Source organism: Microtus ochrogaster, chromosome 2, assembly GCF_000317375.1.
Source record: "Microtus ochrogaster isolate Prairie Vole_2 chromosome 2, MicOch1.0, whole genome shotgun sequence".
NCBI lineage: Eukaryota > Metazoa > Chordata > Mammalia > Rodentia > Cricetidae > Microtus > Microtus ochrogaster.
Genome location: NC_022010.1, coordinates 76,677,924 through 76,695,099, shown reverse-complemented (window position 1 = coordinate 76,695,099; position 17,176 = coordinate 76,677,924). Strand labels below are relative to the sequence as shown.

At 35.5% G+C, this 17,176-nt stretch overlaps 1 protein-coding gene across 12 annotated transcripts in view; it reads right to left on the bottom strand.

Moving 5' to 3' along the window:
• Robo2 (roundabout guidance receptor 2) overlaps positions 1-17,176 on the bottom strand; it is a 1,182,575-nt gene that overhangs the window by 447,990 nt on the left and 717,409 nt on the right. For all 12 annotated transcript variants that reach the window (XM_026786840.1, XM_026786841.1, XM_026786863.1 and 9 more), the window contains exon 2: positions 16,237-16,563. In XM_026786840.1, coding sequence (XP_026642641.1) covers positions 16,237-16,563 — 327 coding nt within the window. The remainder of the gene's footprint in view (positions 1-16,236; positions 16,564-17,176) is intronic.

The following is a 17,176-nucleotide window of genomic DNA, read 5'->3' as shown; positions in this document are numbered from 1 at the left end:
CGCATACTCAGTCAGAAGTTGCACACTGGCCCTGTAGGACACTTCCCTTGTTTTCCTCTTTCCTGGAGAAGAAAAGATCTAGTCCAGTCACATTATCATAATCTAAGGAAATGGATGCATAAAGCTAAAAGGATTGACAAATTCACAGGAATGTGGATGGGTCTAGCTGTTGTCTTCAGCTCACTTATATTGATGACTGATGCTTTTCGTTACCTCATTTGTAGCTGTATGTCTTCCTGTCATCTACTGTGGGCTTTCTTAAGTCATTTCATCTCACATCTATAAAAAAATTTTCTGAATCAAGCAGACACAAATGTTCTCTATGGTTCCAACAACAGACCAGCAACTACTTGGATGTTTAAGTTACCTGAGTCACAAATGATGTTTCTTACGGACATCCAGTGGTGTAATCGCACATTCATTTTGTATGAGAAGCTCCCATTAATGCCCCTGTAATTAACATCAAACCCAAATGGAATGAATGGGAGATTTTCTTATGCACAGGGTAAGGACCCTTAAATAAGTATGAATAATGATCATATTTCCCAGAAGACATCTAGGGCAGCCCTCAAGTGTGATTAACTAGACCACTCCTCATTTCTCTTTCTCCACAGAAATAGAACAGTTCATTTGCATGTCGTCTGATAGAAGAAGAAAGTCTAGCATATTATGGGTTATTACCAATGGACACTTCATTAATAAAGCTTTTTCTTATGATGTGTCAAAAACGGAAAAGACAAAGTGAATTGAGATTCTTACATCTCTATTAATGACATATGCATCTGAAGATATGCATCATCAGCTTATTCAAGAATCAACTGAGTACTCAGGAAGGCTTTCTTAAGTTGATCAGTTTACAGGTAACTCAGTTTAACGAGAGGTTCCCAATAACAGCTGCTTTCAGAAAGGAAATCCTAAATGAATATTAAACACAACATTTTCCACCTGTCTTTAGGAATATTTAAAGCAGACTCACCAGAAAGCAAAAATAAATCAGCCTTTCTATCAAGCTTCTCTTAAATATGGACATGTGGATCCTGGGCAATTATATATTATAAATGAAGGGAGAGCCTGCAAAATGTAATTAATTTAATTGCTTATACTCTCCAAGGATTTCAAAATAAGATATGTAAGAGGGGCACATAATTTTCCTGGGAATTTTCCGATGCCTTGCCATGAGAGATGACAAGAAAAAGAAAAAAAATTAAGAATTACTTTCACTTTGTGGAATTTCTTGCATATAGAGGGAAGTAATGAGTATTATTTTGCAAATGAATAGGGCATGAGGTTCTAAGGCTTGCGACATGTTTCCCTAACCCAAAGATTCATTTTCCTTAGAGGGAATATACAAGGTGATGCCATACAAAATCGAAAAACATACTTCACATGTTACATTCATCTCCCACAACACCTTACTGGCCTTGGTTAATATTTGGGTTCTTAAGGTCCAAGAAAAGAAGGTCCACCACACTCCCCACCCACACAGCTGTGATTCTGCACCTTCTAACAATTGTTCCTTCACAGTCTCCTCAGTGCACATGCAGATCATTGACTTTCCATTCACTTAAAGAGTTCTTGCAAAATTTAGGGGACCCAAAGATGTCCTCATTTGACTTTTGTTCAAGGATCAATAGTTCTGATTCTTTCAGTTTTTCCTATCACCGTATATACTTGATAGCTGTCTTCTCATGTATTTCCTGTTTTAATGATGAATTTAAACCATACTCAAAACCATGAGTGGTTTTAGTAGCACAGACTCAAGCTAGCTTAATTTAAACTTCAAATGGCTTAGTGAAAGGATTTCTATGGCAGTGATATGGTAAAATCTATTTATTATATCATGTATCAGATACTATTATGTGTTTTGATCACATTTTAACTTTCTCGTTTGTTAGTTATGTTGTAATATCAAATTTTGCATAATTTTTGCACAAAATCATGAATGTATGAAGTCCTATTTCATTGTCATCTTGTACATTAGAGGACATACCATAACAGCAGAGATCTAAAATCATTTTGTCACTATAGTCTCCTCTGAATATCCTTTATAGGTCATAACCATTCCTTCCTGACTCCCACATCTTTGACATTTTCACAACCACTAATCTGGTTTCTATCACCATAATTTTGTGATCTTCAGAATATGGAATTATATAGCATGTGGCCTTTTGAAATGCCCTTTAAAATGCTATTTTCCATGGACCATAATACCCATGAGACCCATTTGCATCATTTTGTGTATCAATAATTCAATTCTTTCTATTGCTGAGTAGTATTCCATAGTATGGATACAGATTACTCTGTTTAGTCATTCAATGAAGAACAGTTTAGTACTATCTTGTCTTCTGCAATCAAGAGTAAAACTAGGAATAAAAACCAAACACTAGATTTTTGTGTGCATGCCATCATTTCTTTGAGATAAATGCTTAGTTGTGGAATAGAAGGGAAAGTAAAATTCAGTGCCTTTAGAGTCCATCAAACTCTATTACCATGAAGTCACATTTGCCATTCAGTAATGCAGGAACAAATCAGTTTCTCTGCATCCTTAAAGGAATTCTGTGATGAAAGATCAGTGTATCTTTTCTGATGGTCTCAATCTGTACTTCCCTAAGGACAGTAATGTCCTCCACTGTGCTTATCTGTCATGCATAACATGTATTCATTTATGGCACATCTTTTTTTCATTCCAAGTGTACTTTGTCATTTGATATTTATCTAATGTGTACACATGTATATATCTATATAATCTCAATCTGAAAGCAGTCTTCTTATTTTCTTAAGTAGAATGTAACATTTTAGAGTGTAACAATTTCTATTTTTAATAAAATCAAATTTATCATTTTATTTATTTTGGTTTGTATTTATAGTACCAAATCTCAGGAACTATGTTTTTGTTGTTTATTCTTGTTTCAGGAGGTGGTGTTTGGAGGGTTTTTTTTTTTTTTTTTTTTTTTTTTTTTTTAGTACTTTACAGCGTTTATCTACTTGGAACAAAATTTTTAAGTACATGTCAACCTTTATAATTTGACTATGGATATTTAATATTTCAGATATTTTATATTGAAAACATTGAATCATTTTATAAATCTAAAAAACTAAAGATGCATAATCAGTATTTTATTGAATATTGCTGCATCAGTCATTATGAGTGAGATTGGTTTGTAATTCTCTTTCTTAGTAATATCTTTGTGTGGTTTGTGTATCAGGATAATTGCAGCCTTGTAAAAAGGATTTGGCATTTTTTCTCTATTTCTATAGTGTGGAATAATTTGACGAGTATTGATGTTAGTTCTTTGAAAATCTTATAGAATTCTGTGCTGTAAACATCTGGTCCTGGGCTTTTTTTGGTTGGGAGATTTTCGATGACTGTTTCTATTGCTTTAGCAGATATAGGTCTATTTAATTTGCTCATCCAGTATTAATTTAATTTTGGTAAGTGATATTTATCCAAAATATTGTCCGTTTTTTAAATTTTCCAATTTTGTGGGATACAAGTTTTAGAAGTATTACCCAATAATTCTCTTGATTTTTTTCCATGTCTGTGATTATGTCCCCCTTTTCATTTCTGATTTTGTTAATTTGGATATTTTCTCTCTGCCTTTTCATTAGTTCGGATAAAGGTTTGTTTGTTTTGTTGATTTTATTGAAGAACCAACTCTTTGTCTCATTGATTCTTTGTACTGTTTTTTTGTTTGTTTGTTTGTTTGTTTCTATTTTGTTGATTTCAGGTCTCGATTTGATTATTTCCTGCAATCTTGTCATCATGAGTGAGTTTCCTTCTGTTTGTTCTAGAATTCTCAGGTGTTCTGTTAACTCTAAGTGTAGGATTTTCCCAGCTTCTTGATGTAGACCTTTAGGGCTATAAACTTTCCTCTTAATGTTGCTTTCATTGTGTCCAATAAATTTGGATAGATTGTGTGGTCATTTTTGTTGAATTTCAAGAAGTCTTTAATTTCTTTATTTCTTCATTGACCCATCAGTGATTTAGGTGAGTATTGTTTAATTTCTATGTGTTTGTGGACTTTCTCAAATTAATGTTGCTGTTGAATTCTAATTTTAAACCGTGGTAATCTAATAAGATACAAGGGGTTATTCCAATTTTTTGTGTCTGTTGAGGTTTGCTTTGTTACCTAGTATGTGTTCAGTTTTTAAGAAGTTTCTATGAAGTACTAAGAAGAAGATGTATTCTTTTATGTTTGGAAGGAATGTTCTATAGATGTCTATTAAGTCCATTTGATTGATTACATCTGTTAGTTCTCTTATTTCTCTGTTGATTTTCTGTCTGACAGACCTGTCCAGTGGTTAGAGTCAGGTGTTGAAGTCTTCCATTAATAGTGTGTGGGGTTTAAGGTGTGATTTAAGTTTAGTAGAATTCCTTTTACATATGAGGGGGATTTTATATTTAGGACATAGATCTTCAGTATTGAGATTTCCTCTTCAGGCAAAAAATGTTCAGTAAAATATTGGAAAACTGAATCTTAGAACACATCAGAAAAATAATCCACCATGACCAAGTAGGCTTCATCTCAGAGATGCAGGGATGGTTCAACATATGAAAATCAGTCAATGTAATCCACCATATAAACAAACTGAAAAAAAAGTCACACTTTGAAAAAGCCTTCAACAAAAATACAACATTCCCTCATGTTAAAGGTCTTGGAAGGAGCAGGGATACAAGGAATGTATCTAAACAAAATAAAGGCAATGTTCAGCAAGCCAACAGCCAACAGCAAACTAAATGAAGAGAAACTTAAAGCAATCCCACTGAAATCATGAATAAGACAATGTTGTACTCTTTCTCCATATCTATTCAATATAGTACTTGAGATTCAAGCTAGAGCAATAAGACAACAAAAGGAGGTTAAGGGGAAACAAATCAGAAAAGAAGTTGAAATCTCACTATTACTGATAATATGATATTTTACATAAGTGACCCCCAAAATTCTAACAAGGAACTTCTACAACTCATGAACAACTTCAGTAATGTAGCAGGATACAAGATTAACTAAAAAAAAAAATCATTAGCCTTCCTTTACATAGATGATAAACAGGCTGAGAAAGAAGTCAGAGAAAAATCATCCTTCACAATAGCCACAAATAACATAAAATATTTTGGAGTAACTTTAACCAAACAAGTGGAAGACATGTATGACAAGAACTTTAAATTTTTAAAGAAAGAAACTGAAGAAGACACCAAAACTGGAAATATCTTCTATGCTCTTGGGTAGTTAGAATTAATATAGTAAAAATGGCAATATTACCAAAGTCAATCTACAGATTCAATGTAGTGCCCATCAAAATCACAGCAAAATTCTTCACAGATCTCAAAGAACAATACTCAACTTCATATGGAAAAGAAAAAAAAGACCAGGATCGCCAAAACAATCTTATACAACAAAGGATCGTCTGGAGGCATTACCATCCCTGACTTCAAACTCTACTACAGAGCTACAGCACTGAAAATAGTCTGGCCTTCGCATAAAAACAAACAGGAGTATTAATGGAATCTAATCAAAGACCCAGATATTAACCTAAACATCTAAGGCCACCTGATTTTTGACAATGAAGCAAAAAAAAAATATAAAAAGGAAAAAATAACACATGTTCAACAAATGGTGCTGGTATAACTGGATATCAACATGTAGAAGAATGAAAAGTGATCCATATCTATCACCGTAAACAATACTTAAGTCCAAATGGATTGAAGACTTCAACACAAAATCAACCACACTGAACCTCATAGAAGAGAAAGTGGGAAGTACACTTAAATGCACTGGCATAGGTCACCACTTCCTAAATATAACCCATATAACCCCGGTAGCACAGACACTGAAAGAAACAATTAACAAATGGGAACTCCTGAAAATAAAAAGCTTCTGTAAAACAAAGGACAGGATCAACAAGACAAAATGACAGCCTACAGAATGGGAAAAATATCTTCATCAACCCCACAACAGACAAAGGGCTGATCTCCAAAATATACAAAGAACTCAAGAAGTTGGTCATCAAAAAAGCAAATAATCTAATAAAAAATGGGGTACAGACTTGAATGGAGAACTCTTAACAGATGAATATAAAATGGTTGAAAGACATTTAAAGAAATGTGCAACATACTTAGCCATCAGAGAAATGCAAATTAAAACAACTCTGAGATTCTATCTTACACCTGCAAGAATGACCAAAATCAAAAACACTGATGACAACTTATGCTGGAGAGGATGTGAGGTAAAGGGAACACTCCTGCATTGTTGGTGGGAGTGTAAACTAGTACAGCCACTGTGGAAATCAGTATGGAAAGTTCTCAGAAAATTAGGAAACAACCTATCTCAAGACCCAGCAATACCACTTTCAAGTATATACCTAAATGCTCAATCGTACTACAAGGACATGTACTCAACTATGTTCATAGCAGCATTATTTATCACAGCCAGAACCTAAAAAAGCCCAGTACCCCTTGACCAAAGAATGAATACAGATGATTTGGTATATTTACATAACAGTTCTACACAGCAGAAAATAAAATAATGCCATCTTGAAATTTTCAGGCAAATGGATAGATCTGGAAAGCATCATTGAGTGAGGTAACTGAGACCCAGAAAGACAAATATGATTTTCACTCACTCATAAGTGGTTTTTAGACATAAAACAAAGACACACCAGCCTACAGTTCACAATCCCAGAGAACCTAGACAACAAAGAAGATCCTAAGCGAGACATACGTAGATCTAATCTACATGGGAAGTAGAAAAAGACAAGCTCTCTTGAGCCAATTAGGAGTCTGGGAATCATGAGAGAGGATAGCAGGGGAGGGAGAGGAAGAAGGAGCAGAGAAAAACACATAGCTCAATAAAAACAATAAAAATAAATTAATTAATTATAAAAGAAATGTCACAGTAAAGAAAAATAGATATATAATCATGTGAAAGTCAAATTGGCCAGTGTTAATGAAGTTAGTTATATATTGAACTTAAAAACAATGATGACCAGAATATGTGTATAAATATACATCATTTGAAGAATTTAATGACTCAGAAAATTCTAAAAAAGTGTAAGTCATAGAAGCCATTATATTAGTCCTATTTTGTAAACTTGGTCCACTTCTCATTGTATCTGAAATCACACATGACTCATCTTATAAATTGAATTGTTAATCTTCAAGATGTGTTAGCCTCCAAACATGTCAATAACAACTGAAAGTGATGGATTTTCCTGATACTGATATTCGACAACTAGAAACTGTAAAGAGAAAATCAAATTACTTGAATAAACTAATGAGCTTTCAAATGTCAATATAATTAAACAAACAGAAAAAGTTTACTTTATGTTGTTTCTTTTCTTTAATATCCTATAAAACACAGAATCTCAACACAAAAATGGTGCCTTCTACCACATCTCACCTCTTCAGGGGTCACCATTGGATACGCCCAATTATGTCATGGTTTCTGGATAAAACACCCAAAATCAACACTAATGATTTTTTTTCGCTAAGTGCTGACTGATTTTGTTTTCTTGTTTAAATTAAACAATGTGTAGGCAAAGCAGACTGATTAAGAAAGCATATTTGAGAGCTAGGTTCAAATCTTAACTCTAAGTTCTGTATGAAAATATGCAAGTTAATTTTACAACTTAGATATTTAAATGAGCAAATTAATTTTACATCTTAGATATATAAGAAAGCTACATAGTTAAAAAAATCTTACAGTTCTTTTTAGAACTGAATAAATAGTGATTGTGAAATGCTTAGAACAAAAAACCTAGTGTTGAAAAGATAGAAATGCGCTACTCAGTTCCCATTCAAGGCCATAAGTTCTCCAGTTCTCCATTCTATTTTCTCTTCTCAGAAAGACCTCTTAATCGTTAGCATTTGCAATGTATAGTAGAAGTTCTTCAACCATGTGCCTGTGACCAGGTCCAATGTCATTCTGTTGAGTACTAACACTGTCATTAAATCTTATGGTTTATGGTTTTCTCTGTTTGGTTTTTGTTTCTATAAATATGATAAACATATACCACTTAAATAAATATTCTAAACCTTTTGAAGTATTATATCATCTTGCCATAGAGCATCTCTAGATCCATTCAAAAACTCTTTTGACTCTTTTTTTTCAAATCTATACCTCAGCTCATGTATGTCTTTATAGCATTTATAAGGGTCATATGAAAACAGAACACATTAAATTATGTCTTTGCTGAGCATGAATTTATTTAAAAAAATCTTTCAATCCTTTGTTGAAATTCACCTCCCCTTTCCTAATATGGCCTTAATTTGTCAACTTAATGCAGCTCTCAGTGTGTCAAGTAGGAACCTGTAACATAGACTCTTCTGCCTCACTTCTTCAATGTAGTCAAAAAGTGTGCTTCTTTTACTGCCAACACGTATTCCATATGAGGGGGAATCCTAATATCTTCAAAGAAAAGGGAAAGTTCTTTAAAAAAATTTAGTTAACATCAATATCTACCCATCTGTGCTCTCAGTCTATAACAAAACCAATAAAGCTGTTTTCTCCAAAGTAGGTCTTTTTTTTTTTTTTTTGTATGGCCTCGCTGAACTTCTAGCAATCCAGAAGCCATCTTGGGCCACTCTTAACTCCTTGAGCATGCTGTTCTTGAGAGCTTGCCTGTCCACCACAGTTGATGGATATTGCCATTGAATGACAATTCCACAAAAATAAGGGACCATCAAATGTGTGAATCCTTACTCCTAACAACTCAAGAAATCAATGAAGACTTTGAAAAGGAGTTATGAGAAACATTCGAATGTTCTCATTCAATATAAACAAGCAGATAAAAGCAAGAAGAGAAATGAAGCAAGCAGATTCACACAAGATAATTTATACCAAATACACCTTATGTGATCAAAAGAAACAAAGATATTTCAAGTCTTTATACAGATATAGATGTAAGATAACTGAACACAAAAATGTAATTATTGTCATCAGAAATGCTAAATACTTCAGTCTTGATATTGACTTAATTTCCAGATAGAAGTATGAATGACAAAAGAGTTGCTTTTATACTTGAACGTTAATTTAAGTCCAGTTTCTAGGTCATACTTGAGACTTTACACAGTATTCCCATGGCATCCACCATGCAGGTTTTTCTTTCTGCTTATAATCCAGACACATTTTCACATTCTGGATTTTTTAAGGTCAGTTATATAAGAAGCCTACATCAATGAACAGGCAAGTGGTAAAGGGTTATTTTTACTGGTAGCTTAAACAGGCCCTAAGACCATAGCACACCTTACTCCATGATGGAAGAACCATTCAGGCAATAAAACTAAGCATGTATTCATTATAACCAGCCAAATTGAAAACAAAGACCTAATTCATCAATTTTCTTGGAAAGTCTCTAATTGTACTAGCCTTACTATTTTGGCTTCTGTATTTGTGCTTCTCGCTGACTATTCTTGATAATTGAAGCTGGTTTTTGTCTGAGAAAGACCTGGCGGTAAACTGGGATCTCAAACACCCAATGTAGCCTCTGGCTAGCTAGGTAAAAAAGGTTTAAACATGTGTCCAAGTAGTCTTCTCTGGTAGATATCACACAATAGTAGAGTTTCCATTAAACAAATAAGCAGACAAAAACCCCAAAACAAAACAAAATAAACTAAAGAACAAAAAGAAAATCAAAGCAATCTAAGAAAAAAAACACAGTAATTAGTACTAACGGGGTTCAAACCTCTGTTTCAAAACAGTCAGTGATTCTTACAGTTTCTGTATGAATTCTCTCCCAAATCAAGAACTACCATCTAAATTTCTGTGCTCTTCTAAAATTAACGAGCTAAAAAATTTTAATAAGTATATGATGTTTTTATTTTGGAAAAATTTTATAGAAAGTTTGTAAAATTAAAAAATAAACCTATCCATAAGATTAGATTTCTTCTAAGATAAGGCATATAGAATGTGATTAGTCTTCAGGAAGAACCTTTATAGGAATTAGAAAGTAGGCAGTGTTTACCAAAACAGACCTATATTGGCTATATGACCATAGACTTTCTAGAGCTACAGAAAATTCAAGTATATTTTGTATGAGACATTTCTTTCTGCCACCTTGCCATAGTACCCTAAACCACTGAGACAGTCAACTGCTGATGTCTGAGAGAGAAGGCTGCTGAGAGACTGTGATATTCCCAAAGCTACCTCAGGCTGAGAATCTATTTTTCTCTCACACAGTATTGCTTATGAAACGTTAGCAAAGATGTATATGTAACTTCCAAAGAACAAAAAAGCAAGGATATTTCCTAATGAAGAACAACTAGGATGCTTTTGCTTTGGGGAACTTCCTCAGAAAAAGACAATTTCATTCTCAGTACTAAAAATATGTCAGCAGTGCAATTAACCTTAGTCCTTAGCCACTGAATTACAAGATGTTATAATTTCTTTTTTTTAATTTATTTATTTATTAAGGATTTCTGCCTCCTCCCCGCCACCGCCTCCCATTTCCCTCCCCCTCCCCCGATCAAATCCCTCTCCCTCATCAGCTTTAAGAGCAATCAGGGTTCCCTGTCCTGTGGGAAGTCCAAGGACCGCCCACCTCCATCCAGGTTTAGTAAGTTGAGCATCCAAACTGCCTAGGCTCCCCCAAAGCCAGTATGTGCAGTAGGATCAAAAACCCATTGCCATTGTTCTTGAGTTCTCAGTAGTCCTCTATGTAAGTCCGGTTTTATCCCATGCTTTTTCAGACTCAGGCTAGCTGGTCTTGGTGAATTCCCGAAAGATCATCCCCATTGTCTCAGTGTGTGGGTGCACCCCTCGCGTTCCTGAGTTCCTTGCTCGTGCTCCCCCTCCTTCTGCTCCTGATTTGGACCTTGAGATTTCTGTCTGGTGCTCCAATGTGGGTCTCTGTCTCCTATATAGAGAAGGAATTAAACATAAAAAATCTTCTACTTTTTCCTAAAGACTGGCTCAAGTGCAAAAGGAGTATGCCTACTGTAAGTAATTATAGAACATTTTTGGCCTCCTCTGGTCAGACTGGAAAGATATGTTCACGTTATTATGAGAAAAAGAAAGCCATGTGTAAAAGGAGACTTGGCATGTGGCATTCTGTTGAATTATAGGCATTAGAAGTATATAAGTTATTGCACAGAATTACCTTTCATAAGTGTTTATAGGGACAGATAGTAGGTAAGTATTTCTGTTGAGTTAAGGGAGGAAGGTTTCTGAAGATTGGGGATTACATGTTCATTGGCATAAAAATCTTTTAAGTTTCAAAATAGTTTATCTTAGATTATGGTGTTGATGTTGACATCCTGCAAATACATGTATTTAAAAATCATCAAAAGATATATATTGAACTTTTAAAGACATGCTATACTGATAAAATCTCACTAAATAATTTTTGTCATGTGTGGTGGCATTTGACGGGCTGAGGAAAGGTGGTTGTGAGTTTGAGACCACCCTGGAATACACAGTAAAACCATTCGTCAAAACGAAAACAAGCAAAAAAAAAAAAAAAATTCAAGGAGCTCTGCATTGCTTAAATTTAAGTTCTTTTAAATTTAAATTGTCTTAAGTCTTTACGAAGAATAAAACCATTCTACCTGGATAAATTTTACCCACAGTCAAAATAAAATGAAGCACATGCAAACCTCCATGCATGCCAGCTTGTAGGACTGAAGTTAACAGGTCACCTTGTGTTCATTTTCAGGGCAACCGTTCCCTCTCACAGCAAAGTTCATCCATGCATGTACCCATTCTTCTTTGTACAAATAAAATAGCAATTTAGTGGTAGATTTAAAACAATCAGGACTATTGTGCAGCTTGTTATTCTAGCAATCTGTGATCTATAAATAATGCAGCACCTTATCCTTCTGTGAATTATGTTCCCGGAGCCTGAGTATCGCTACATGGAGAACACTAGGGGAAAGGGGTACTGGGAGGAGGAGAAGAAGAAATAACGAAGAGCAAACAATCTTGCCTCATGGAATTCATACTCATACTCCAACTGGATTTAGGAATCATGTATGTTTTCTCTTGAGGATCAAACCCAAAGCCTTCATTTGAATATTTAGATTTAGCTTTTCTGAACTTACCAAAACAAAGGCAATTTGAAAAGTTCTGTATTTGCCTTTAAAGTAAACAGTGGGAAAAGACAAACAAACAGAAAACATAAAAAACAAAGCCGTTTTTTCTCAAGTATCCCTGAACTTTGAACCAGAAGCCCCCAGCTTTAGAATGTTTATCACCTCTTTAATTTATCCTCTGCACAAGCGTAGTGTCGAGAAAGGGAAACGGAAAAAAAAAAAAATAATCTGGGGACTTCATCAATTTTTCATGAGTTTTCATTTAGCCCAGAACCCCTCTTCCCTTGGTCGATAGATCAAGCTGCCGTCCTATATTTACCACCTGGGGCTACAGCTGCCATCTCTTGAGGCCACCAGGCTGGCTGCATCTCATGCAGCTATGCTGGGTCCCAGCAAAGGCCCTCCCACTCCTTTTGCTCCATACAACACAGCACTTGTTGGGAACTGAAATCTTATCTGCACCTCTGTGCCTGGAGCTCCCGGAGGTGTCATTGGAAAACCACCTATTAACTTCCCGAGTGCCTGGCCTCTTGCTGGTGCCTTGTGATTATGTTTTCTTTCCATTTAAAATCACTTTCTGCCTAAAGACCCACCTCAAATTCACGTGAGTTGAAAAAACTTTCTGAATTACTCTTCTTTTCCCCTTAAATATGCTTAAAACAAAAAAAAAAAACCAAAAAAAACACACAACAATAATAAAATTATTGAGTGATTCAACTCTCCATAGCAAAATTTGGCCATGAATATTTTTTTCTGTTACTTTTCTGCACTTGCCCACTATATTGCTGAAGAAAGGGCAGAGAGAAAGAGAGATAGAGAGAGATGGGAGAGGGAACAGGAGTGAAGGAAAGAATATAGGATAACATAGAGAAGGTTTCCACACATGAAATCAAGATAGATGACTAATGGTTAACCTCAGAATTCTGATTTTCACGTATGACAGACACAATATATAGCATTTAAAATAAAAATCAAGGTGAAGCAAAAAGAATCAAAATTTTTTATACTGCTTTATCAATAATCACTACACAATACATGTGTGCAGTCATCATGGCTTATCATGAGGGCTGACAGGAAGCTCTTTCTTGCTATGGGCAAAGCCCAGAGCTACTTCCAAACTTCCTTTGTAGAAGGAATCCACGCTCAGTTGTAGAGATGCTGAGATCGCTCCCCCATTCTGCACGCATAGCTCCCTTCTAGCCACACAGCCATTTGCTGTGCCACCATCTACCCCTTAAGCCCACGGTATCCTCCCACCATTGGTTGCTTTTATTTGCCACCTACTTTATTTGAAAACATTTTTTTTTCTTGTCACGTCGACATTCCCTGTTACTCTGACACCTATTCTCTACCACACCTCCCATACCAAAATGCCTTTCTTATTCACATGATCAGTGACTACTTAATCCAAGGAAAAGGTTCCCTGCTGACAGCCTCCTCTACTTTTCCTTACCTCTGGGGCATCAAGCTTTATTTGGAAATGACTTCGCTAAATTTAAGAAGCTATTTTATAATGGAGCACTAAGCATGTTAACCTTGTTAGCTCACAGACACATCAAAGCACACAGCCCAAGTGAACCCTCACGCGCATAGATGTTCCTTGTGTGCACTCTAATTTCATGAATGGTGAACCTACAGATGCAGAAACTGAGACACAAAAATATTTGAAAGACGCACACCGTCTTGAAAACTGGTCATAACCAGTAACATGGCACGCGGTGGAGTTCTCAGGTTTATTTCTAACCATCTCCTCTCACCCAGCTTTTGCTTTTCAGTTTAAAAGTAAGAAGAAGCCTTTTCTGGGCTACTTGACAGCATAACTCCTCTGACCTCCATTCATCATCCCAGTAATGTAATCACCAGTTCTCTGTCAAAGACTCCCTTGCACGTAATGAAACCACATAGAGGGTGTGATTCAGCACATCCCCCTTTTTCCCACTTATTCTTTCCGAACAGCCTCTAGCAAGCTCTCTGATGCCGAGCAGGTCCATATGTTCTTTAACTCTTCCTTTCCCTATAGCAACATGATGTCCAACTTCAGCTTTCCTCCAATGCATCACATACAATTAACATCAGAGCTTAAATAATGCGGCCCTTATTAGGATCCTTTTCCTGTATTACTTAACTAGTGGTTTTTTTCTCTATTTAATCTATTATAAAATATTTATATATTGGTCCTCTGAAGGGTTTTCTGAACTCTGGCAATAGATTGGAATGTCTTCTTTATTCCTTTCCCTTAGCACATTGAGGGGAGAGTAAGAATTTATTGGTTTAGCATTTCAGATTTATGTTCTGAAATTCACAATAACATAGAGAAGACTGGCAAAGTAATGGGAAAAATTGCAAGAAATAAATGAGTATGATTTGATCTTTGATAGCTTCAAGTGCCACAAACTGTTGACATGACATTAAAAGAAAGAATTGTATTCACTAGAAAATGCAATTTGGAAGTCTTATTTTTCCTTTTGAGATTTTGAGTAATTTAAGCATTTCTTCAAGTTCATTATTTCTACATTAAAAATGCAACTGTCATATTATGTGGGAAAGAATCATGCCTTAATATTTTTCTCTGAAAATAAATTCATTATTTATGATTTAATTAGGAAAGACAATAATTCCTTCAGATGAAATAAAAGATGCATGCGTTTGAGGATCAATTTTAACAAAGCTATGACCCAAGAGTAATGTTCATGACTCTCCTACAAAGAGACTACCAGCCAATTTTGATAAACTTTTATGTATTGAAGTGAAGTTAGACAGAGTAAAGTGGTTCTTGGTTGCTGGATAGAAAAAAAAGGTTATTTTATGAAAAAATAAAGTGTCTTCATTTTTCATTCATCAAAAATGTCTGTTTATTTGCAGGGTTCTAGAAGTGAAGAAGAATCTCTTAAGAGCAAAAGTTCAAAGTGTCAAGATCTGTTCTTGAAATCCTCCTTAGTTCATTTGCCACACCTTAATCATGTAGCAGTGATGGGCTCTGAGTCCTTAAAAGACGGCAGGACAATCCCAGTCACACTATACAGAAACATGGAAGGCCAAATCGATAGAATTTAGCAATAAAATATTTTGATATGGGCAAAAGTTTCAGAAAGAGGTATATTAATGGGAAACATGGGCAGTTCGTGGTTTGTGGAATGAAACTCTAAACCAGAAGAGAGATGGCTTGGGAGCAAGAGCTTCACCAAGATAGTTAAGTTAGATAAAGACTACTTTCATTCCAGCTACAAAGACACTGGCATGTTGCTGCAAGTCTCAACTCGCTGTACATAAGCCTTCTAATCTGCTGTGATGCCACATAGAATGCACTGACCTCAGCAAGAGGACCTAAGATCCCTAATGCCTTCCCAGCACCTTCTCTACAAACAACATTTGCTGTTGTCTCATGCACAGTTCACAGCACATGAAACTTTTTCATAAAACAAGAAAGCTACGAGCAAAGTGTATAGATATAGAGCTTAAATCACAACCTAGATATAGAGCTTAAATCACAACCCCAATCCTAAAATCAAACAGTCTGTCATATACCACCCACAAAGTCAATGGAGTCTCTGCTTAAATAGAAGCCGGGAACTAATATCTTTATTTCTGTTGGCAGGGATGGCAAATAAATAAATAGAAAAAAAAGTGCAAATAGAGGAAGTTGTTATCTCTTTTGATTATTAAGATTGAGTAAAAATCAGAAACTCTGAAACAGCATAGAAAGCTCTTCTTTGATGAAGCTTACTAAAAAAAAATAGTTACCATTATAGTTGATGGCATAGTCTCCCTTCTGTATCTACTGTTTATTTGTACTGTATAATGTACATACATACATATATATATATGCCAGTAGCAGAATCATGTGCAATATTGGATTTATGTCTGCATTTCTGACATGTTGTACATGAACTTTTGATTTTAACATAAGCAACAGTGATAATCCATTATGTAGTTCATCAATAATTCAAATTTTCAATAAGAGTAGCATCATGCAAGTCTTATTGCTATGATATAATAGCATAGACCTTAAACTACCTCATACTAATTTAATGTGAATAAAATTTTTGCAGTCCTTACTGATGGTACTCTAACCATATTTCTTCAGAGAAGCAAAGGTTCTATAGCATTTCATTTGGTTTACTTTATAGGTTCTACACATCAATAAGACACAACCGAACTTACGAATGTCAAGTGGAATGCGAGCGCACATGAGGCTCATGGCGTTTACTTACATGCCACTTCCAGAGATGCGTTCCGGCTCACTGCTTCACCAAGATAGTTCCTTGCAACACAAACGTAGCTCCCTTCATCAGGTTTACTTCTGCGCCCATGCACAATTCGCAAAAAGAATAAGGATCCGCTGGGCAGAAGCATCCTGTGAGACCTGGGGTCATCCTTATCTGTCTCCACCCTCTCGCCGTCCTTGTACCATTCAATGGTGGGAGTTGGCCGGCCCTCTGCTTTACAGTTCAGAGTCGTGGGCTCTCCCTTGGAGACAATTACATCAGAAGGGTGTTCTACAATCCTGGGGGGAAAGTCTTCCTGACGAAGACGAGATCCTGCAAAACATGAGGCAAGAAGTCAAGTTTAACACTTTTCTTATCTATATTGTATGTTTCATCTATATTCATACTCATAGGGCTAAACATTTTCAAATATTTAATGTAATAAGCAGACACGCTGTTTCATTTACATTTACACTTTTGGCTTTCTATCCATCTCTAAATCATCTCAACTCTTTTGTACATTGACATATTAACAATAAATTAATGTTAATCTTAGTGATCAAACTTAACGTGCTCCATAAAACTGGCAAACAGAAGTGAAGAGAACCTCTAATCTCCTTGGGTGGATCCACAGTTTGAAATGAGGACCAAGGGGAAAAGGACTGACTTATTTTTTTGTTCTCTTAATACGTACTGTTCAGCAAGAGAACAACCCAAGTGAACAAGCCCGACACCATGGGCAAAGACCAGAAAAACCAGACAGTGTACACAGCACATTGCTCAATCAGAAACGACATGATACATGATGTGGCTGCAAAGTTTCAAGCTAGTCTAAGATATGTGACTTTCATTCTACATGCACACTGAACTGAAGGTGCAGTAACATGACCAGCCAGTATATAGACACTTATACACGCACACACATATGCACACACAAACACACACA